Source organism: Cuculus canorus, chromosome Z, assembly GCF_017976375.1.
Source record: "Cuculus canorus isolate bCucCan1 chromosome Z, bCucCan1.pri, whole genome shotgun sequence".
Classification (NCBI taxonomy): Eukaryota; Metazoa; Chordata; class Aves; order Cuculiformes; family Cuculidae; genus Cuculus; species Cuculus canorus.
Genome location: NC_071441.1, coordinates 67,666,759 through 67,689,339, shown reverse-complemented (window position 1 = coordinate 67,689,339; position 22,581 = coordinate 67,666,759). Strand labels below are relative to the sequence as shown.

The 22,581-nt window shown below is 43.1% G+C and overlaps 1 protein-coding gene across 4 annotated transcripts in view; it reads left to right on the top strand.

The window, feature by feature from the left end:
- LOC104056580 (phospholipid-transporting ATPase FetA) overlaps window positions 1-22,581 on the top strand; it is an 86,257-nt gene that overhangs the window by 60,400 nt on the left and 3,276 nt on the right. For all 4 annotated transcript variants that reach the window (XM_054053964.1, XM_054053965.1, XM_054053963.1 and 1 more), the window contains 16 exons: window positions 112-308; window positions 746-954; window positions 2,905-2,948; window positions 4,338-4,503; window positions 5,291-5,479; window positions 6,170-6,285; window positions 7,005-7,169; window positions 9,641-9,752; window positions 10,819-10,924; window positions 11,729-11,876; window positions 14,356-14,539; window positions 16,152-16,375; window positions 16,936-17,019; window positions 17,951-18,196; window positions 19,171-19,309; window positions 21,169-21,299. In XM_054053964.1, the coding sequence (XP_053909939.1) occupies window positions 112-308; window positions 746-954; window positions 2,905-2,948; window positions 4,338-4,503; window positions 5,291-5,479; window positions 6,170-6,285; window positions 7,005-7,169; window positions 9,641-9,752; window positions 10,819-10,924; window positions 11,729-11,876; window positions 14,356-14,539; window positions 16,152-16,375; window positions 16,936-17,019; window positions 17,951-18,196; window positions 19,171-19,309; window positions 21,169-21,299 (2,460 nt within the window). The remainder of the gene's footprint in view (window positions 1-111; window positions 309-745; window positions 955-2,904; window positions 2,949-4,337; window positions 4,504-5,290; window positions 5,480-6,169; window positions 6,286-7,004; window positions 7,170-9,640; window positions 9,753-10,818; window positions 10,925-11,728; window positions 11,877-14,355; window positions 14,540-16,151; window positions 16,376-16,935; window positions 17,020-17,950; window positions 18,197-19,170; window positions 19,310-21,168; window positions 21,300-22,581) is intronic.

Sequence of the window (22,581 nt, the reverse complement as noted above, 5' to 3'; positions counted from 1 at the left end):
CCAACCCAATCTCATCAGTGTTTTCTGATTAATAAATACATAATAGTACATAATAAATTCCTTGTGTCTAAAATGCAATGTTTTGTGTTTGGGATTTTTTTTTTTTTTCAGATCTTTGCATTTTTAGCACTGATGTGTCTTATCCTAGCCATTGGCAATGGCATCTGGGAGTACGATAAGGGCTACTACTTCCAGGTCTATCTGCCCTGGGCTGAAGGTGTCCACTCTGCCTCCTACTCTGGATTCCTCATGTTCTGGTCATACGTGATCATTCTAAACACAGTGGTGCCAATTTCACTCTACGTCAGGTATGTACCAGAACCTCCTTTCATGTTTCATCTTAGGAGAGGTTTAGCTTTTGCCTTAGCAAAAAAATGGAGCAGCATTTTCCCTAGACATGAATGCAGCCCTGTTGTCAATGATTGCTCACAGCTACAGTGATGCTTTTCTTTTTTTCTGCTGCCTTCAGAGGTCTTTGTCAGGGTTGGAGTGGGGCCAGCAGTGAGCCCTGGAACATGAGAGGATGATTTTGCAGTTAAAGGGGACGTGTAGATGTAGGATGCTATAGCAGTCAGGATGGAAGCCTTCTACGGTTAGCATTTTGCTCTCTCCCACTTGTCATTGCACCCTGTCATTACCTTCAAAATTGTCTTCTAATTGCAGTTGCTAGTGGTGGTGCTGAAGATAAAGATCTTGCCCCTTAAACTAATGAATAATCCATCACCTTCTCTTTCTGTTTCACCAGTGTAGAGATTATACGCTTGGGGAACAGTTTCTATATTGACTGGGACCGTAAAATGTATTATCCACCAAATGACACGCCAGCTCAGGCCCGTACCACCACACTCAATGAAGAGCTGGGGCAGATCAAGTACATCTTCTCAGACAAAACAGGGACTCTCACTCAGAACATCATGTGTTTCAACAAGTGCTCCATCAATGGCAAATCCTATGGTATGTTATCCATTTGTCATAATTTCCAAGTTTTATTCCATTGTATGCCTCTTGGCCCAAAGAGACTAAACATGATATCTGGAAGAGAGTGTCTTGCAAGAAGCTGCAGTGATCGAGTGCAGGGCTGCCTGTTACAGATGCCAGGACAGCCCTGATTACATTGCTTGCATATATTAATGTCATTTTCCTGTCTCTTTTTTGCCACCACTTAACCTCTCTTTCCCTGCCCCTATATAGTCCCAACTATAGAGCCCACACCTTATTACTTCTTCCTCACTGGTCCCAGTTTTACTACAGCTGCGCCCAAATTTGTGGGTTCTTTTTTGATATCACTGCATGGGTAACCTCAGCCTTTATGATGTTATTGGCATATTTACCCAGGTATTGCTAACCGTGAAAAACATAGCTCACATAACTAAGGTTATTAGTTATGAAATCATCCACCCTCAGTGTACTATCTGCAAATTTCATCAGCTTCTCACACTGTTATCTCTTGCATCCAACAATTTCTCATGTCATCAACAGTGGGTTTCCACTTCCTATTCAGTTAGCTGAATCTTTGGTTGGCACCTAGTCAATGGCGCCATTATTTGTCTTTAGCCCTGGCATGCTTCACCTGCCAGAAGAGAGAAAAGTTTTTAGGGAGTTGGTAAAAAAATGGAAAACAGAAGTTGTTAGTTCATTTGATCTTAGCAGTCGTTGGCTTCAAAGGCTCCTTCATCGTATGGCTCCTGGCAGTTTTCTTCATACCACTCAAGAGGTGTGAACCATCCACAAACCGACTAATTGATTAATATAACTAGATTCCCCCAGAGAAATTAGTCACCACTTATTCGTGGACTGAAATTTGTTTTGCCTGTGTCAAACTTGCTGATGGACCAGCGTGCCAGAAAGCTTAGCAGTGCTATCAAGTGGTCTAATAAAAGAAGTTATTTCTTCCTATAAATCTTGTTTTAGTTTATTTGGAGACATATTGCTCATGGTTTTATAAATGCTTAGCTTCCAAAATACTTTGGATTTGCTGCTTAGGGGCGTTTGGGAAAGCTATGCGAGGAAGTGTGAATTAGTTCTGCTGCCAGGGAAGGTACTTCAGAGGTTTAGGCTTCCCATTGGGAAGGAGGTACTTAAAAGGCCTTCAGTCACAGTTCCCAGGGGCTCAACTGATGTGCAGTTCTCAAGAGACATGACTTCTGAGTTTCTTCTACAACCTCAGGGCTTTTATGAGGGCTTACCAGTACCCACATTGAGTTTGATCACACTTGAGGTTTCTGGCACAGGTATGGATTCATCATTTGTGTAATTCACTATATTCAGGTCTTACCTCAACGAAGTGTTGAATCTGGCTTGGCTGAGCTAAGTCGAGACTTTCCAAGTGAATTTTTTCTTCAGGCGGAAGAATCTTCATAGTGTTTCTGGAGATGAGAAGGTCTTCCATTTCTGTGACTAAATCATCAGTGCACAGAAAAGGAACGGAGCAGCCATGCTACTTAGATATAGGAAAAACTATCTTTGACAACTCCTTCCCTGTGGTTGTCCAGGGACTGTTGCAAACCCAATATGATCCAGGAGCTGGATTTTGTCTCATATTCCAAAGGCAAAGTACAAGAGAAGCCATCCCCTGAAAGCACCCTCGTTTCCTCCCTAGCACTATGTCCTTTTTGGGTTCAGCTTGAATCAAGTTTCTCTTTACCCAAGTGCCAGTCATTCTTATGGTAACTGCCTCGAGTTTCAAGCATCTGTCAGTCTCTGGATTTTGTCATGGATTAACACAAAGCCTGATTGATATTAATCATCAGTCTCCAGTACCTATGTCAAGATATTTATGCTTACTGAAACTTTTTAACCAGACGCTACCTTCAAAATAGTTTAACAAATTTTTGTGGTAGAAGAGTTCATCAATTGCACTTATTGGGAGTTTGTGGCTATAATCTCAGTCTTTTTTGCTTGCAGGTGATGTGTATGATATGTCTGGGCAAAGGATAGAAATAAATGAGGTAAGTGCACAAGTGCTACCAGCGTCTGTATATTCTGTGAACTTGCCTGCCTAAGTGCTAGCGGACACAACACACAAAGGCATAGCTCATGGTTTTTACCCTGAAAAAGTTAAAGCTCTTGACCATGACAGCAGGGATATACGTACCTGTGGACGTCAGAGGATTGCCAGAGTTGCATGCCCCTTCCAGAAAGCCTGGTTTAAGCCTGCAGGTTGGGTAGCCTGAATGCCTAGCATTCCCTCAGCTTCACATGACATCCTAGTGCATGCACAGGTCTTCTTGAATACTTGACCACTGATGTTTATTAGAAACTTGGGCATTCATGAATTTTATTATCCTTGGCAGTTAATTAAAGCTTTGGAAGGGAATCAGTGACTTCGGTTCACATCAATAACAACCTCATTTTCAAATTGCCCTGATGTCTGGACACTGGAAAGTGTGAAAATGAGTGACTTCTCCATATTTCTCTGGCCTTTGCTTGCTGGCACAAACCTACCTCTTGGATTTCTGAAATGTCTGAAAACTGCATGCAGTAATCCAAGTAACAAATGGCAAGATGATGACGATGCAAATCCCAGTCTTTGTTCCAGTGATTCATTTCCAGGCCATTTAAACTTAAATTACCCACTGAAACTGGCTATTTGTGCTGAGTGCTGTTCTTCCAGACTGTCCTCATTCAGGCAGCAAAAAGCATAGGGCTGACTTGCTTGGGGACACATGCTTCTCTCCTGCCAACCAGCTGCCCAACAGCTCCTCCTGCCTCTGATACTTGATGGAGCAGAATCTTGCAGGTCAAAAGGCTGTTGCCCACACATTCACGGTGTTGCAGTGCCTGGACGTTTCTGAGCAGATGATGTTTGGGGCATGTCCCTGTACTCTTGTGATTAAGTGCTAAAAGTCAGCCTGCAGAGGTCAAAAGGATGACTCCCACCCTGGAAACTCTGAGCTCATCAGGGGTGGGTAGGAGTTGGAATTGTCCCAGGCAGGCTCAGCAGTCCATGCCTCTGTGACACATCATGCTGTGAGCTTCTGTCCATTTCTCCACTACATTCCCCTCTGCTTTTGAGTTCCTTGTGTTCAGACAAAATGAGCAGCGCCTATGGAGTTAAGCCTTTATGTCATTTTGCTGTCCATTTGCTGTCCATACAGAACCTAATCAGGCTCTGCCTGAGTGCTGCTGTGGAAGGCACCGCAAGTGCCTGGCCTTTCCTCTCATTCAGTAGCTTTCGTGACTTCCCACTTACATAGGCTCATCCATCACTGTCATGAATACCCTTGCAGAGGGGGGCCCTTTGAAGAGCTAAGAAAGAGGGAAGGAATGTGATGGCCAGGCATTGGTGTACAGGCATTTGAGAGCTCCATTAATAACACCAAGTCATGTTTTTGCAGAACACAGAGAAGGTCGATTTCTCATACAACCAGTTAGCAGACCCGAAGTTTTCCTTCTACGACCATAGCCTGGTGGAAGCTGTGAAGTTAGGTGATGTCCCAACACACAGGTTCTTCCGGCTGCTCTCACTTTGTCATACAGTGATGCCAGAAGAGAAGAAGGAAGGTGAGGACTGTTGAAGGCACCAAACTGAGTGGTTATGTTCACTCTCCACCATAGTATGTCTTCTCTCCACAGAAGCCATTATCGGTCCTTTTGGCTCCCTGGTGATTTTCTGTAGTCTACGGCTACACATAGATCAGTGACTTTGAGGATGCTACATGGGAAGAGAAAGGACCAGGGCCTCCACTCTCTCTGTGTTCCTGTGGTGGAGCTGACACTACTGCAAACACCCCATCTGTGGAGCGCAGAAATTGCAGATGCCACAGCTTCCCTGAGGTGGCAGATGGATTGTCCTATTCTTTATCTCCTCTGCACCGAGTCCTATGAAGTAAAGAATGTAGACCACCTGACCACCGTAGATTCATAACCGCTACTCACCAAGTATTCCCACAGGTTCTGGATCAGTCTTCTCTAATCCTAGACAGGGTGAAAACTGTACTTGAAAGGCTAGAGCCATTCACTGACACATATAAGTTGAAAATGCTGCTGAGAGAAATAGATGCAAATATACTAGAAGCGCGTAAACTCAGGGAAGTTGTCCTCCCAGTGAGACCTTTCGGACTTCAAAGAGAGGAATAAAAGAGTGTAGGGAGCCTCCTGTACTGGCCTGGAGGATGGGTTGATGAAACTTGATGGAGATGTGTGGGCATGAGGTGCTTTTTAGTGCCACACCTCTGGGGAGAGAGAGAAAAGCAAAGGGTTAACTGCTATGCAAGGTCTTTGCTTTTGTATATGTTTAGCTGCAGAAACAAGGCAGAAGCCACACTGTTTTTTTTTCCCTGCATGTCAGGTAACTTGGTGTATCAGGCACAGTCTCCTGACGAGGGGGCCCTTGTCACTGCTGCTAGAAACTTTGGATTTGTGTTCCGGGCTCGCACGCCGGAGACCATCACTGTTGTGGAAATGGGAGAAACAAAAGTCTACAAACTCCTGGCTATTCTTGACTTCAACAATGTTCGCAAGCGAATGTCTGTTATTGGTATGTTGCCTTTGCTCCTTTCTTTCCTTGTTAACCTTTTAGGCTCTCACTCTGGCCCTCATGGTGCTGTGATGACTTTTCTAGGATACCTACCTCCTTTGCAACGCTTTCTGAATGACATTTACTTCTGAACACTTGAGATGGACTGCCTTGAATTTTCAATTGCACAGCAATTGTGCTAGATAAACAATTAGGCTGGTGGGAAAATGCTTTATCATCTGGATAACAGAAATGGAACAAAATCCTAAAGACATTAAGTTTTTTTGCATATCTTACCACTCTCATAACAGTGCAGGAAAAGCCTTCTTTCTAATCAGCTTCAAAATTGCCAGCAAGCTCTGAGAAAATGAGAAAGGAGAACACAAGGATGAGTAGAGAAGCCCACTCATCTCGACTGTTGAACGCATCTGTCCTGCCTGAAATGTTACCGATAGGAAACATGTAGCCAAACAGAGAACCTCTTCAGACCACTGTAATCTCATTATGACTGTCTGTGATACTGCTGCTCATGTGGAGAGTAGTTGCACTATTTTCTGTTCTAAATCAATTCTGTCTTGATTCCTGGGAGGCTGCCAACACTTGGCAGAGTTTAGATGCCTCTAAAAACGTTTCTTTGTTTTGGTATAAGTCCTGTGAATCCCAGGTGCCTCTGTCTGGGATTTGTAGCATTTCTTTTCCTCTTTCTTGTAGTGCGGAGTCCAGAAGGTGACTTGACTTTATACTGCAAGGGAGCTGACACCATTCTTTATGAACTTCTTGATTCATCCTGTGACTCTCTCAAAGAGGAGACTACAGAACACCTGAATGTAAGTGTTTCTTTCTGCACAACATCTCTGCATTTGATAGTCTTCTTTTCTTCAGGTATGGAAATGTTCTTTGTGTTGAGATGAAAAAAAAAGAGATTTCAGAAGCAGAACCAAAGCACAGTTTATTTTATTTTCTCTGTTTGTGTTGGGAATGGAGAGGGAAATAAATTTACAAAGCCTTAGGTACTAAGTTAATTGCCTAAGCATGGTCATCAGGTGCCATTTGAACTGTTCTAGGAGATCCATATTGTCAGTCATATGTATGTAGAAAGCACAGTTAGGACTACTGAGATGTCATGACTGACTATGCTCATGCTGTGCATTTCAGCCAGCATTTGTACCCTAGAGGGTGTCAGCCCAGGTCCAAAATTCAAGGCTCTGTTCAGTGTTTAAATCTGACTGCTCTGAACCTTATGTTGAGAAGTAGGAGCCTGGGAAAAAAACTGCCTGGTTAATGAAGAGCTTTAGAACCAGAAAGTAGGAAAGTTCTTCTGAATTTATTCTTTGTAAGAACTGTGGATGGCAATGATAAAATGGTCTGAAATAATTTTGTTTAAAATAACTCAAGGATTGTGGTCTAAGGAGAGAGATTATCACCTTTCCTCTACAGACTTTAGGCAAGAATCTTTTACAGATAGCTGTTAGCTTTCCAAGGGCCCTCTGTAAGCCCAAGAGAGCAGACCTCCTTTGACCTATTCTGCCTCACCACTGTCTCGCAGGAGTTTGCTGGGGAAGGTCTGAGGACACTCGTGGTGGCCTATAAAAACTTGGATGAAGACTACTTTCAGGACTGGATCAGGCGTCACCATGAAGCAAGCACTGCCTTGGAAGGACGGGAAGATAAATTGTCAGAGTTATATGAAGAGATTGAAAAAGACCTCATGGTTGGTGTTTCAGAGAATCTGGGCCAAGCTCTGAGGGAGGCAGTGAGGATGGTGGTTTGTCAATAAACAGCTCGGTATGACTTCAGTAAACATTGCTCTGCAAGCAGCTCAGTGGGTTGTGTGACAGGATCAGTTAAGAATATGGCAGTCTTTAGTTTTCACTGGCAACTCCATCAGGAACCTGTAACTGGGGTGCCAGCCACCAGCACAGGGGAATAGTTTTATTTAAACTCACGTGGGTGTCAGAGTAGCTTTCTCATGATGAAGTGACATTCCAGAGCCTGAGGAAGATGACATAGACACAAATATTTCATGGCTATCCTTTGAAAGTGCAAATGGCTGATCTATTTATTTTCCTGTCTTTGAAAAGGCAGGCAGTGTACAATCCCCAGTGACCCTTCATTTAAGAGACTGTATTCTTTGTTCTTGCAGCGCCGGGCAGGACGGGGAGATGAAGTACAGGAACATGTTTGTGTCAATTTAAAATTGGGCTAAACTATGATCTTCAAGTCATTCTTTTCTCCATGAATTGTTGTTACAGCTGTTGTTACAGCTTTTTTAATGCCTGAAGTTGGGGGGAAGGTGAGAGTGGTAGTGTGAGGGGTAGGGAGTTGTGGTGTGTCTGCCTGTGTTTTAGAGTTGTGACTAATGAATGAAAAGGATGTGTGGCTTCTGAGAGAAAGCAAATCAGCTTCTGCACTCGCAGCAGTACTTTTCTGAACTCTCAGAAACCAGGAAAGCTGCGATCATAATTCTTCCATTAGCTCAGGATGCCAGCAGGGTCTGAAGCACGTGTGAGCTGAGAAGCTGCGGACCTGCTGGAAGATACATGGTCCATGGAGCAGAGCCTACTGCCCTTTTGCGTCTGGTCTAGAAAAATGCTTATTCTCCATCTAGAGAATACATTGAGCAAATGCTGTGTGGGTCATGTCCAAAGACAGAAAGATGTGGAGGTTTCGGAGGTTAAGGACACAGCTGCTTTGCAAAAAAAAAGTTTATGAAGCTCATGGTCTCATGAGGAGAGGTCATAGGCTCACAGCAGGAAGAAGTGGCTCAGAAGAAAACACTTTTTACGCCAGACCCTTCTCTGTACTCTGCACAGGAGTGACTTTACTTCCGAAAGGTGCTGCAGGGAGAGACAGAGAGTGGATGTAGGAAAGCCTGGCTTATGGCAGAGAATGATTATGAGAGCCAGAGCGAGCAAGAAACAGAAGAGTCTTGTGGAGATGTAGACTGCTAAGTATCATAGTCAGGTTGATGGGCCCTCTGTGCAGCAGATTTCTGTAAGGGTCCCTAGGGGGAACAAGGATATAAGGAAAAGAGCAGGGAACAAGGATGGAACATGATTATATTCAGAGAATAGTAGTAAAAATGCTATTTACAATTGATTGACCTAAAGACTAAGGAATTTTCACAGTCACTAAGGCATCATGACTGTCCCTCTATCTGTTGTTACACCAGGTGATGGGCAGACAGGCCAAGGCCTGTCAACAATACTATTCTGCTTTTCTGCAGCTCCAGAAAGACAATGACTGTGGTGAATGAATCCCCTTGTTCTCTCATCCTGGGCACGTTTGAGATCGATGCCCACCTTAGGGCTTCCAGCTCAGACTCAGGCTGCCATGAATAAGAAGATATTCCCAGAAGGTAGCTTGGTATGCTACGAGTATTTAAGCATTCCCTAGCCGGACCAGGGGCTACTGCTGTAGAATGGGGAACATGCAGTTTTGACAGCCCTATAGAAAAGTTTCCTCAGAGCTGTTATCTACATCAATAACACTCATAGCAGACGAATGATGAGCACCCCGGGAGGCCAAAAGGGATCTTGTATATAAAGTCAGCCCCTGAATTTAGACTCCCGACAGCAGGAGGTAGGTGGTAGCAGATGGTGTCTAAACCTGAGCTAGCAGTGTTACCCTTTGACAATAGGTTAAAGCCACCGAGTATCTCCAAAATGCAGAAAAAGCAATAAAAATAGTGAAGGTTTGTGTCCTGAGCAGTCTGTGGTTTAGTTGAGTGACAGTGCAGAGCAGGGGTGGGGACAGATCTGTTGTGGGCTTGAGAAGATGCTTAACAGCCACATGACTGCTGCAGTGCAATGTGTCTGAGGACCAGCTCCACACTGAAGGATGCACATGGAAGTTTGGGGACATGAATCCACAGCTGTTTGTCCCTAGTGAGAGCTCTATCTGCTGTGAAAAGGACATGTGGAAGAACATAGACCTGTAGTTCTGCAAACATGTTGGCAAATAATATCATGCATGTTCATGATCCAGCTGAGACTGGAGGATTAGATGTTTGCAGGATCGGGGCTCTAATTTCCCCTAAATTTGCCAAGAAAGAATGAAAATTAGTACAACCCAAGTCCTGGATTTCATTTGTGTTTGCTTGAATTATTGTCTGGAGGTCTGATGTTTTCTCTTTTGCTAGCAATGGGAAAAATTACCAGTTCCTTGCCATTTTCTATTAAGCTGTTAGGTGCCACAGCAATCGAGGACAAGTTACAAGATGGAGTCCCACAGACCATTGAGACTCTTGCCAAAGCCAACATTAAGATATGGGTTCTCACAGGAGACAAGCAAGGTAAAGGGGCTACAGTTTGGATATTTTTCCTCTTTCCTGTCTGTAGGATGGTTCTGTTAAGACCCATGTTCTCATTCTTTCTACTTTGAAAAACTGCACAAAGGGCATACGGGGATTTGCTTCACTGCCTGCTATGCAAAATTCCAGTTATCTGGAATTAGAGCAAGTAACTGTAGTTACTAGTGCCTTTTCTTAATTCCTGTCCTGAGGCTGGAAGCAGTGTGAAGGCAACACACTTTGCCTTCAGAGATGTGGTGATGAGCATCTCTGTCATATAATGTGCAGAAGTGTCCATTTAGTATAGTTGACCACCTTGGTAAAGAAGGTGGAAAAAAATCTTGTCCTGCTTTCCAATAATTTTTAGTGCTGAAGTAGATGCTAGAATTGTTTCAATTTGGTCCTGGCATTCATGATCCAAAACAGAAATGGAGGAAACATAGGCTTTTGGAGAAAGCATTAAATTGGACAGAAAAGGGAATATATTCCAATAAACAGAAGAGAAATAGCAACTTCACTGAAACAATCATGCTTCATGGAGACCGAAAATGTTTGCAAATAACTTCATGCAAGAAATGAGTTAAGAAATTTTGAGAAAAAGGAAAACATTTCATGTTTTCATATTCTGAATGTAACAGTTTTGCTTATAAAACTTTTTTCTTTTCTTCAGAATTTTCTGTACAAAATGTCTTGATATTCTTCTTCAGAACTAAGGTTGTGGATTTTCTGAGGGTAGGGTGAGAGAAAGTTAAATATGCTGAAAAAAAATCTTTTGGAATCAACATGAAATGTTTTTTGTTCCTCCAAGTAGGTTGGCCAAAGTGTGTTTTAAGCCTTTTCATTTTGGTAGAATTATGTTTTTCTGTGGCCTCGTAAAGTCCAACTAAGGGAGATTTGTTGCTTCTTACATCAACGTAACTCTCCTGACTCTCTAAAACAATTGACTCTGGAAAGCTTAAAGCTCTTTTGAGCGAGAAAGAGAATTTTTGTCTTGGCCACAGTAAAAAGGCCACAGTGACAGTGTTTGGGGCTGCTAAAATGGCTCATCTTCCTGGTTTGTCTTTCCCAGAGACGGCAATGAATATTGGCTATTCCTGCAACTTGCTGTATGATGACATGGAAGATGTTTTCATTATTGAAGGGAGCACATCTGAGGATGTACTTAATGAGCTGAGGTAAATGACTGAAATACACAGCCTCATTGCTCTGCACTGACACAGAAATGGAACACTATTTTGTATTATTCCACCTTTTTTTTCCTTTGAGCTTTATTTGGTGCATTTGATTCAGGGACCTCAGATAATGGCTGGCTGGCTCCCTAGGAGATCCAACTGTGACATATTAAGGAAATCTCCTTTGAGGATAAACTCCAAAGCTTCTTGATCCAAGAGCTCAAATCTATATAAATATATAAGAAAGCAGAGTGAAGCAGGCAATAATAGCTGACATTCAACGAGCAAGTTGGAGCCACAAAGCCTTTGGCCCCATGCTGGTGCTGTGCTATTACTTTACTGCTATTGCCTTTCATCCCTATTGCAGCCATTTTTCTGGATATAGTCCTTTTCTGGAATTATCTGGAAATATGCTTTCCTCCATACTCTCCTCCGTAGACATAAGTTCTTAGGTATAGGTGGAAAATCAGAGAATTTTTCAGTCCTTTTCTATTGAAGTAGGCGGTTGTCAAAAATATTCACAGAAAATTGTGATGTCCTTTGGGGTATCATCCTTCATGACACTGGGATCATTTGTTTGACTTTAAATCAGCATGCATTTAGCATGCACTTGTTAGAGTTTCAGAAGCATGTTGATGATCTGCACTACCTCTAGCAGCTAAACCACGCATGTTGTTGTAGAGATACAGGGCAAATTGGACTAAACTATCAAACAGAAGCACTGATTTTTTTAATTTTCATTAAGCTGAATTAGTAAAACATATATATCTTTATAAGTTTTTCGTTATTATTCTGGATTTTTTCTAGGAATGCAAGGAAAAAGATGAAGCCAGACTCCTTTCTGGACTGTGACGAAATCAACATTCAGTTTGGAAAATCTTCAAAAAAGCCAAAAATGATACCTGATGAGCAAGCAAATGGCGTGTATGGTCTGGTTATCACTGGCCACAGCCTGGTAAGGAAGGTTCAGAGTCATGTTAGGACTCAGTTCTTGGAAGAACCTAATATGATAGGAACATACTGGAAGTCTGAAAAATGCTTTAAAAATTTAGCTCTAGAGGACAGCATTTTATTTTTTTCCTAATTCAAGATTAGGTTCTAAGGTTATCATCTAAGATGTTTAAGGTGATGGACAAGGTTTCAGAAGACCAGTGGGCCCTCATGTTAGATGAGCAGTGAGGGGTACAGTACCTGGATCAATTTTCATTTCCAGAAAGATACTAGAAAAATAATCATGCAGTTTATGGATACAGCAGGAAGATAACATCAGACATGTCCAGCCTGAACCTCCCCGGGCAGAGCTTGAGGCCATTCCCTCGTGTCCTGTTCCCTGTCACATGGGAGAAAAGGCCAGCTCCCTCCTCTCCACAACCTCCTTTCAGGTAGTTGTAGAGAGCAATAAGGTCTCCGCTCAGCCTCTATTTAGATACAGTTCAACTAATCTGGAAGGAATGTTTAGGTTTGTCTAGGTCAGGTTTATTTGTCTATTGTGTTTTGCTTTCGTGGGTTACAGGGGAAGCAAACAGGGAAGAGCTGGGAGGGAGTGCCTTTCAGAGATAAGATGCTTCTGTTCTCTATGGTTGCTGCCATTCCTGATGGCAGTCCAGCAAATTTAACTCCAGGTCTATACCAGCCTGGCAAATTGCATTCGAAAAAAACCTCATCTTGCTCGATTTTTGGCTTGTATAGTATGTATACAGACCCTCTACTAGAGGGGTACCATCTCTCCCTCTTTTTCATCTGCTCCCTCTCTAACTCCAGGATCTTAATCCCCTTTACATTCCTACTACAAAGCAGACAAAAGCTGTATCAAACTTCGTTCATCTCCATAGGCAAGACATACCAGGTGACCACAAGCCCCTGCCTCTTCCTACACCATACTGTCAGCGTGCAGGACAGACCCCAAGTGCTGGTAATAGTGCTGATACTCTCCCACTCAAACACAGCATCTGTTCAGTGACGTATCCCTGAGTGCAGATGCACATATGTGGTCTTGCTTAAACACAGTAAACGAACAGAAGCACACCAGCATCTGTAATGGCATTATCTTACAACTATTTGATTTGTGTGCAATACCATTAATAGATTGGCTACGTGACAACATTCTCCTACTGCTGTGCAGTGAGGATGTTGTGGCAAAAGCCATTTCTAAAGGCAATGGGTGGCTAGTACTAAAGCTAAACCATGACAAGATCTCTCTTGTTGAGCATTCCTGCCTGCTGCTGATGGGAGGGAAGCAGGGGTGCTGGTGACTCATAGCTCCATTTCAAGAAGAAAGAATATCTGACCTAAGGATTATCTGAAGAAAGAGCAGTGGACCTGCTTTAACAGCCCTGAGGAGGACAGAGCCCTCTATGTTCCTTCCATGCATGTCTATTGAGATAAGACATCAAAGAACAGAGCCAAAAAGCATGATCTGAAAGAAATGCGAAAATCTAATGCTACTCCCTTGCTCTTGCGCAAAGCTGGAAGAGTGACAAGGCATTCAATTATCTCTGTTTTTCCTGAATAGGAATAACATGGCAAACTGATTTAAAAGGTCAGCACGCAGAGCAAAGTTGCCCTCTCCCTGGTTTTGTGTTTTTCTTTGTCACACCCACTTGAGCTCAGCTTTTCCATATATTTTTCTAATAAAGTGCTCCCAAATTGAAATATCTTTTATTTATTCCAAGGAACCCCCACAGCTTAAAAAATAAACCAAGAGGGATGGGCAGAGATTCTCTCACATGGGGATATGCAAGGCGCTCTCAGGCCCAGCAGCAGCTTTGCTAAACTGGTGTTCGTGTTGTTCGAGACTTTTGCTGCACTGTTAGGTTACATCAGCCAGATCCAGCTGTAGTGCATCCTAAGTGCAAGCTTGTAGGTGTACTCTGTATGACACAATGTTATGCAGTGTGGATGCTCCTTGCAACTCAGAGCTGTGGTTGGTCAGTCTGGAGAAGAGAAGGCTCTGGCGAGACCTTAAAGCAGACTTCCAGTACTAAAAGGGGCTACAGGAAAGCTGGGGAGGGGCTTTTCATCAGGCAGTGCAGTGAAAGGATAAGGGTGAATGGTTTTAAACTGAAAGAGGGGAGACCTAGATTAGGTATTAGGAAGAAATTCTTTACCGCGAGGGTGATGAGACACTGGAGCAGATACCCCAGAGAAGCTGTGGAAGCCCCGATCCCTGGAGATGTTCACGACCAGGCCGGATAAGGCTAAGAGCAGCCTCATCTGGTGGGCGGTGTCCCTGCCCACAGCAGGGGGTTTGGAACTGGGTGGTCTTTAAGGTTCCTTCCGACCCAAACCATCCAATGATTCTATGATCTCATATGTTCCTTTTGCTGAATTGAAGAACCAGCTCAGTTCTCATTTCCTTTCCATTGCATCCTTCTTGTCAGGCCATGAGTTGCTGCTAGTCCGACCTGAGTAACCCCTTTGTTCCTTCTTCTCAGGCTTATGCGCTGGAAGGGAATCTGGAGTTGGAGCTGGTGAGAACTGCCTGCATGTGCAAAGTGGTGATCTGCTGCCGGGTGACTCCGCTGCAGAAAGCCCAGGTGGTGGAGCTAGTGAAGAAGTACAAAAAGGCTGTGACCTTGGCAATTGGAGATGGTGCCAATGATGTCAGCATGATCAAAAGTGAGTGACGGCTGACAGCTGGCATGCTCTGGCAGATTCACTGATGTATTTGCTGTCTCAGGTGGCCCAGCAGGTGGAATACACATCTGACTACCTTCTGTGTCATCCTCTTTGTGGCACCAAGTGTCTCTGTCACAGGTTTCGGCAGGATCCTGCAGAGCACTGTCAGTCTAAGCTACTTGTGTCTCCTGCCACCAGGATCACAGGAAGCTAAGATTGCACACATTGCCTATTTCTCTGTTTCTACCTTAGAACAGGCAAAACTCACCGGGGCTGGTACAAGTTCACCTGTGTTTCTGCTTGCCCAGCATCACCATAATACAAAGAACAAACATGTTTGTTTCAGCGAGGGCCTGTTTGCAACACAAAAAGAAAGGGGAGGAGGAGGTGCTGATGTCTTCTCTCTGGTGACCAATGATAGGACTTTTGGGAACAGCAGGAAGATGTGCTGGGGAGCTTTAGTTTGGATATTGGGAAAAGATTCTTCACTCAAAGGGTGGTTGAACACTGGAACAGCCCCCAGACACATGGTGTGAATGTTGGGGTTGTCCTGTGCAGGGACAGGAGTTGGATTTGATGATCCTTGAGGGTCCCTTTCAACTCAGGACATTCTACGATTCTAATATTTTTAATATTCCCGTGTGGTAGGGCCATTTCTCAATTATCTCTCTTGTGTTATAAAACTAGGCCCTTTTGTCCTTGAGCATTCTTTTATGCAGCATTACCTCAGTGAATTGATGAGAAAAATTCCCTAACTAGGTATAATTAAATTAAGATTATTCAGAAAGGCCTATTGCTAATCTTCCTTGTGTTAATTTGCAAAAATTCATTATCTGGAGCCTTTTAATTAAGAAAGAAAAGGCTAAGTAGGGGGCTTCAAGGGAGATAAGCCAGGCAGCCAGTAAAGAAAGGATAAGAAAAGCAAGTTAAAGGGTACATGATAATTAGAAACTACTCCCTTCCCATGAGAGGGTTGGGACTTTGGGATTTTATCAATTCACTGTTCCGTGGAAACCTCTGAATCTAACCAGCCTCTATACATCAAGATTTTTCTCATTAGTTAGAACTGCATAATTAGCTGTCACATTAAACTTATGTCCATATTTAATAAACCAAATTATTTGATTCAACTAATAAAGCCCAGGAAATATAAAAAGGGTGCAGTCTGCTTGTAGCACTGTGTCTGAGTTTGAAGATTTTGCTTGTCTGAAGTGTAGTTTTAAGGCTACTGGAAGGACATGCATGCATGTAAATATAAGTCATATATCAATATAAATTACAGTTATTTTTTCATAACAGCAGCTGTTACAACAGTATTCAAGCTGTTGAAAACATTCAGAAAGAAAACATGCATTGTCACTGAGGGTGCAATTTCATTCAAATAATAAAAGCCCAATTACTGGAAATGTATGACCAGAGCCGAAATCAGAATGCTCCTGAAAGAATTAGTACCACACAATTTTCTTTTTTTTTTAGAAATAACTTCACATCTGACTTTTTTTGAAGGCTGAGAGGGAATTAACAGAGTGTCTCAGTGCAGGGAACTGATTTTAAAAATAAGACCATCAAAACTCTCGCTGTAAAGACATGATCCATAACCTTCTTTTTGCAGCTGCCCACATTGGGGTTGGTATCAGTGGCCAGGAGGGGATGCAGGCAGTCCTGTCGAGTGACTTCTCCTTTGCACAGTTCCGTTACCTACAGCGCCTGCTCTTAGTCCATGGCCGGTGGTCCTACATCCGCATGTGCAAGTTCCTCAAATACTTCTTCTACAAGAATTTTGCCTTCACATTGGTGCATTTCTGGTATGGCTTCTTCTCTGGCTTCTCAGCACAGGTAGGTCCAGCTTTTGTTTTCTCATGGTCATGTCTAGCATTTTCAAGGAAAGCACCTGGAAACAGTTTGAAAGGAAATTATCCAAACCGTTCCCCCCACCTCAATGAACAGCACACAGGTCTGTCTTCTTCACCTGTATGAGTATAATGCAGACATTGCTGCCTTCATTATATTGCTGGTAGAGGGCAGATGCCTGAAGATATTTAGGTGCATTACAAAGCAGAGAGGTACCTTGTGGGATTTTTGGAAGTGTCCAAACTGACTACACCCATCAGGATACACATTATAGAGAGGCCTAGTGGAGTGCAGGCAGGGATCCTGTTTTGGCTGCGGTTGGCAGTGGATGCTGAGCAAATAGGACTAAGCACAACAAATCCTTCATCTGTGTATTGCCACAGTTTAAGGTAATGAGCTGTTTAGGCTACTGAACTTGAGTCACCTTATACTTTTGGTCTCAGTGGCATCTCAAAGTAAGATGTTCCAGCATTTAATTGTGTATACTTTTGAAGAGATTGAATAGGCAGCCTCTTGCTAATTTCATGCTCTGTTTTTTCTTTTAGACTGTCTATGATGAGTGGTTCATTACGCTTTACAATTTGGTATATACCTCCCTCCCGGTGCTAGGAATGAGCCTCTTCGATCAGGTACTGTTACTGTCACAACTTGGACTTTTCTTTTTTAATAGAGGTTTTATCTCCAGGTGCTTTGAGCTGCTTACACAAAGAAAAAGCAGCTGAATTTTTGGCTAGCTATTGTGGTGACTCCTAAAATAATTTCCTGTCAGTGAGACCAGAGAGCACAAAAAAAAGAAAGCAGCAGGGAGAAGATGGTGTATTATCCTGATTGGGCCTGTGGGTTTCAATGTGATGAGACTTTTGGGTTAGTCTGTTGACTTCCGTAAAAGCTGCCATTGCAATTTTCCTCTGAAATAGTCACATCTTACTAGCTGTGTTCCTGAAGTTGGACAAATGGGTTTTTAATGAGCATGCAGAACAATGAATGAAATAGAACTCCGAAGCCAGGTTTTCCAAGTTCAGCCTGTCTAGTGGAAATCTTCCTGAAGTAATTCCACATATCTGTTTTTACCTCATATGCTATTATTGTTCAGCAAGACATAAATAAAGTTGCAATAAATTTGCTCCTGTGCATCTTTTACAAGCTAAATAAGTAGGAGCTTGCTGCTTCACAATGGTTCATGGTGTTCAGCTGTGGACACTCAAGGGTAGTAGGTCACTGAGCCTTGCATGTGTGTGGATCTAGTGGAGGTATTTTCTATCCCGCAGCTGCCAGGCAGCTTTCAGGAGAGTAGACCATGTAGTCTGCTTAAGATAAGTGAACCTTCATTTCTTTTGCAGCACTTGTCATCTTCCTGAGCGCAACTAAGGTGAAATTCAACACGGAAAGTGTGTCTAGGTGACCTTGGGATGTGCACACTCATCAGTGCAACTGAATGAATTGTGTGCTAACCCTGTTCTCATAGAAATGCATGTCACAGGGACATGGCAAACCTAAGTGGTCCTGTGTGGTCAGTTGCACAGATGTCAGCAAATCTGACCATCTCCATTCTACTTTCAGGATGTGGATGATCGTTGGAGCATGCTGTTTCCACAGCTATATGTGCCTGGCCAGCAAAACCTTTATTTTAACAAAGTGGTGTTTGTCAAGTGCATGTTGCAAGGGATCTACAGTTCCCTCATTCTCTTCTTCATCCCCTATGGGGCCATGTACAATACAATGAGGAGTGATGGAAAGGCCATTGCTGACTACCAGTCCTTTGCACTGATGGCCCAGACCTGCTTGTTGATTGTGGTGTCTGTTCAGGTAAGACTTCCCAGGTAGTGTTTTCAGGAATTAGTTGTTGTTTCACGAAGGCAGCATCTGGAGGGCCACTTGGAATCTTTATAGCATTATATTTGCTGCTACATGTTGCATTCTTGCAAAAAAAAAAATAAAATTTTGACACCAGATTATTCTCCTCAGTTAAACAGCACAGCCAAAGTGTTATGAAGGATCAAAGTGACAGGAAAGCAGTCTCTTTGCCTCCGGAATTTTACAGTCATAGCAGAAAAAACAGTTAAAGCTGGCATTAGAGAAGGACTCATTCCAGTTTTATGGGATGGGTTTGAAGCACAGGACTTTCTGCCTGCTATCAGGTAGTTAATTATAAGGTCTCCATCATGAGGCTGTCTCTGTAACCTGACCCAATGCATGGTGCAGATGGCAAAGCTGCACTTGCTTGAAGAAATATCTAAGATTTGCGTGGTACAAAATTCTGATTGTACTAGCATGATGAGTTAAATTTCTTAAAAGAAAAGCCAGTCAACCACATCTCTCTAGATAATGGTTTCTGCTGTCTGAGATCTTGTAGGCTCCTTCTCTTAACTTTCAGTGCTAGATCGCAGCTTGGAGGTGGGGACATAAACATCGCACATTTTAATATAGTGTCCTGTCTCCAGTACTGGCTGTCGGTAAATCATAGAATGGTTTGGGTCAGACATGACCTTGAAAATCATCCAGTTGCAACCCCTGTGCTGCGGGCAGGGATACCTTCCGCTTGATCAGGTTGCTTGAAGAATGTTTGAGAAGAGTGCAACAACAAGGCAAATCTAATAATGCTTCCTTGAAATGATGTCCCAGAATCCTAAAATCTGTGGCTTGGTATTTCTCAAAACTTGAATGAATACCAATCTTGGGTCAGGGATATAAAGGAGAGGTCAAGATTTCTACCTCTGTTCAGCACAAATCTGCTAAATAATTAAAGCACTGACAATAGCTTTGTTGCTCCATTCTTTCAGATTGGCTTGGATACCTCTTACTGGACAGTTGTGAACCAGTTCTTCATCTGGGGCAGCCTGTCTGTTTACTTTGCTATCACTTTCACCATGTACAGTGATGGCATGTACCTGATCTTCACAGCATCCTTTCCATTCGTTGGTAAGCTCTGGGACAGATCTGGATTGTACTCAAAATGGGCATACTGCAGGGCTTAAATCTGTTGAGTATTTCCAGTACATATTATTGCCTATCTAGAGGCTATATCAGAATATATTGATTGTCTTTTCTACAAGAAATGCCAGAGTATTTCTGAGAGCTGCTGGAAATGCTTGTTTTGAATCCTATCCATCCAGGTGAACATGTGCCACGTTCACTTCCCTGCATAAGAATGCACGTTCACATGCAGACACAGGAATGATCCTTTAAATAAACCTACTGAGCTGGCTGGAATGCTTTCTGCTGCTCTTTTATATCCTGTTTCCAGGTGTCCAATTCTTACAGATATCTAGGAGCATTTTGTTTGCAGAAGGATGCCTGTTCTTTTGTAAGTAAGTTAACATGTTGGTATAGGAGAGCATAGAAGTACAACATTCAGGTAGGTGTGAGAAAAATGTCATGGGATTACAATGAGCCTTTAGCCAGGATAAATGGGAAATTCTCAACAAAAACATTCCAGTGATGACCAGGTCTTTGGAATTATTCTACATAATAGGTTTCTGAACACATGCGAAAGATCAAGGATAACATAAAAATAAGTCTAACTCGTGTGACTTTGACCTGGAGGAAAATGAAAGCTTAGCAAATAATTCAGTTGTTTCTAATAGCTCTGTGCATTCGCAGCCAGTATTGATAGAGCATTGTTATGAGACTCTACTTTTGAAATCTCAGTGCTTTTTGTTTCAAGTGTTAGGTTGGTGTATTGATCAGTCCCTTTATTTCTGGATGAATTGGTAAGCCAAGACTTGTTCCACTCATCTTCACTGCAATATCAATTGGACATTGTAAAAATATCTGAGATGCAGGTCAGCTATTAAAATGTATTTTTCCAAGCGGATGGTCACATGCACTGTAAGATGGCTTTTAGTACAAAAGTGCTGAGTAAGAGAAGACAGTGTCTGTTCAGTTTCCAAAGATGGATGGTAACTCACTTGCCAGGGATATTTCAGTCTGCTGTTCTGTTGATATTACATAGGCCATACATTACATTTGCCATAATGCTGACCACTGCTTAATAAGGTTTGAGTTTAAAATCATTTTTAAGGAACATGTTTCTAGTTAGAACTCAGACAACTTTTTTTTTTTTTTTACTTTAATTTCAGTGGAGCTGTATTACAGCAGAATTTGTCCAACTGAAACCAAATAATTCAGTAACTTCACTGTGAACAACAGCATCATTAATCCCTATAATGAGGGTTTTGCAGACTGTTTGCTCTATCTTACATTCCTTCAGTTTTGAGGAGCCAGAAGTGAGCACTTTGGTTTCAAAGAAGGAGGCAGTGTCACACCAGCACAGAGCACCTGCTGTGCCAATATACCACTAGGCTATGCTGTCAGTGCAGACACACAGAGCAACGAGTGCTCCTTGCATAAAGGGGTCTGAGTGTGTTGTCTACTGGGCAGAGTCAATACTCCATAGGCGTCAGAAAATGGGGCTGGAAAGTAAGAAAATAGTATTCCTCCTTTGGTATAGAACCCTGGTAAAAGATGAAAGATCTGGACTGCTGCTGGAGAAGGTCTCTTGAGCATTTATATCAATTCTTTGCAGTGATTTTACTCTTTGTAAGGAGGTGTCATTCACTCTGAAATCTTTGTCTTCCTGGTGCAGGTAAGTTTGGACATTGCATTTTCTCTGTTCATATCGGACAGTGATATTTGTATCATTCTCTTCTCTACAGCAGGTTGCTTTTACTGTTGGAGACAGTGTCTACTTTAAACTTTGAGACATTTACCAAGTGCTTTGGACGCACATACGGTGAGAGTGCTGCTGTTACAATTTTAATCATGCTGTCATTTTTCAGGTACAGCTCGAAACACACTCGGCCAACCAAGCGTGTGGCTAGCAATCTTCCTCAGCATCACTCTCTGTGTGCTGCCTGTAGTTGGCTATCGATTCCTGAAGAGTCAGTTAAAGCCAACTCCCAGCGAAAAGGTAAGGAGATACCTTACTGAACGAGAAACCCTGCCATTTACCACCTCACAGGGAGCTGTTTTTAGGGGGCTGGCATGGCTCAGAATATACGTCTCTGTAGGTGCAAGTGCTGCCATCCATCTGCCTCTGAGTGCCTTGAGAAGGAGGACTGAATTTGGCCTTTGGCACAGCTCAAACCATCTGTAGCTGGGACCGAGGCTGAGATTATTTAGATGTGGATTCGATTGCACTAGAGCAAGGAAGCTGCAAATTTTTTAGGTGCAGGGCTTAAGCGCTGTGGCTCAGTGGCAAAAGGAGTGGCATGTCTCAGTTCTCCCACCCTGCTGCCACAGTTTTTAGCCTGGCGGACCACAGCCCTTTGTCCTCCATCCGAGTGTATATGTTTGCTGAGGATTTTTCACTTCAGAATTTAAGCCATTTATAGCCAACTGTTACATGGCCCCCCTGAAACCAGCTGCCTTCCCATCCTCAGGAATATGGAAATGAGGCCATTAGGGCAAGGAGATGCTGGGTGTACAGAGTGCACAGCTCAATACAGCCAATGAACCCTTCAGGAAAAGCAGCACAGGCTGCATTTCGAACAGCAGCATCTGCTAAATGCTGCTGCCACCTGCTGCTTCCTTCTTCTTCCTGCTCTGAGCTGCGAGACACGAGAGTCTCTGAGCACAGCTCCAAGGATGTGCTCCTCGGTGCTCCTCAGGCTGCCCTCGTCATCCTTGGGATGCCTGTGAAGCTCCCCATGTGCTCCAGGACTATTGGAAAATGAATGACGGGGATTCCTCATCTCTTGCAGAGGGAGTAGGTGGGTGCTACAAAAGAACGCTAGGAAAGAGGTTCCTCAGGACACAGTTAGAGGCAGTACAGGTGTTTAAAAATGGGCTCGGCTTACCCTTCCATCGAGTAAAAGTCTGAGTCAGCTGTGGCACAGAATTCCAGCCTCACTGCTTGGGTTCAGTATCTCTTTCTAGTGTTAAATCATTTTACTTTCCTACCTCCTCTGGGAAGTAAATTGTCACAGGAGTGTTGGGGTTTCTTGCTGAATGGAGATCCCCAGCTTGAAGTGTGAAAGGAACTTCATACGGATCTGATGTTTAGAGAAGCCAAGTACTACAGCTGCCACTGTCCCAAACAGGAATGACAGGGGTCCAGTGGCTAGTGATTCTGGCAAGTCACTGCCCCTCGGTACCTGCCTCTTGCCTTTGACAGCCCCTTTCTGACAAGCAGATTATCTTGGTGGCCACGCGGCAGCAGATAAAATGCATTATTTCATTCCCTTCTGCCA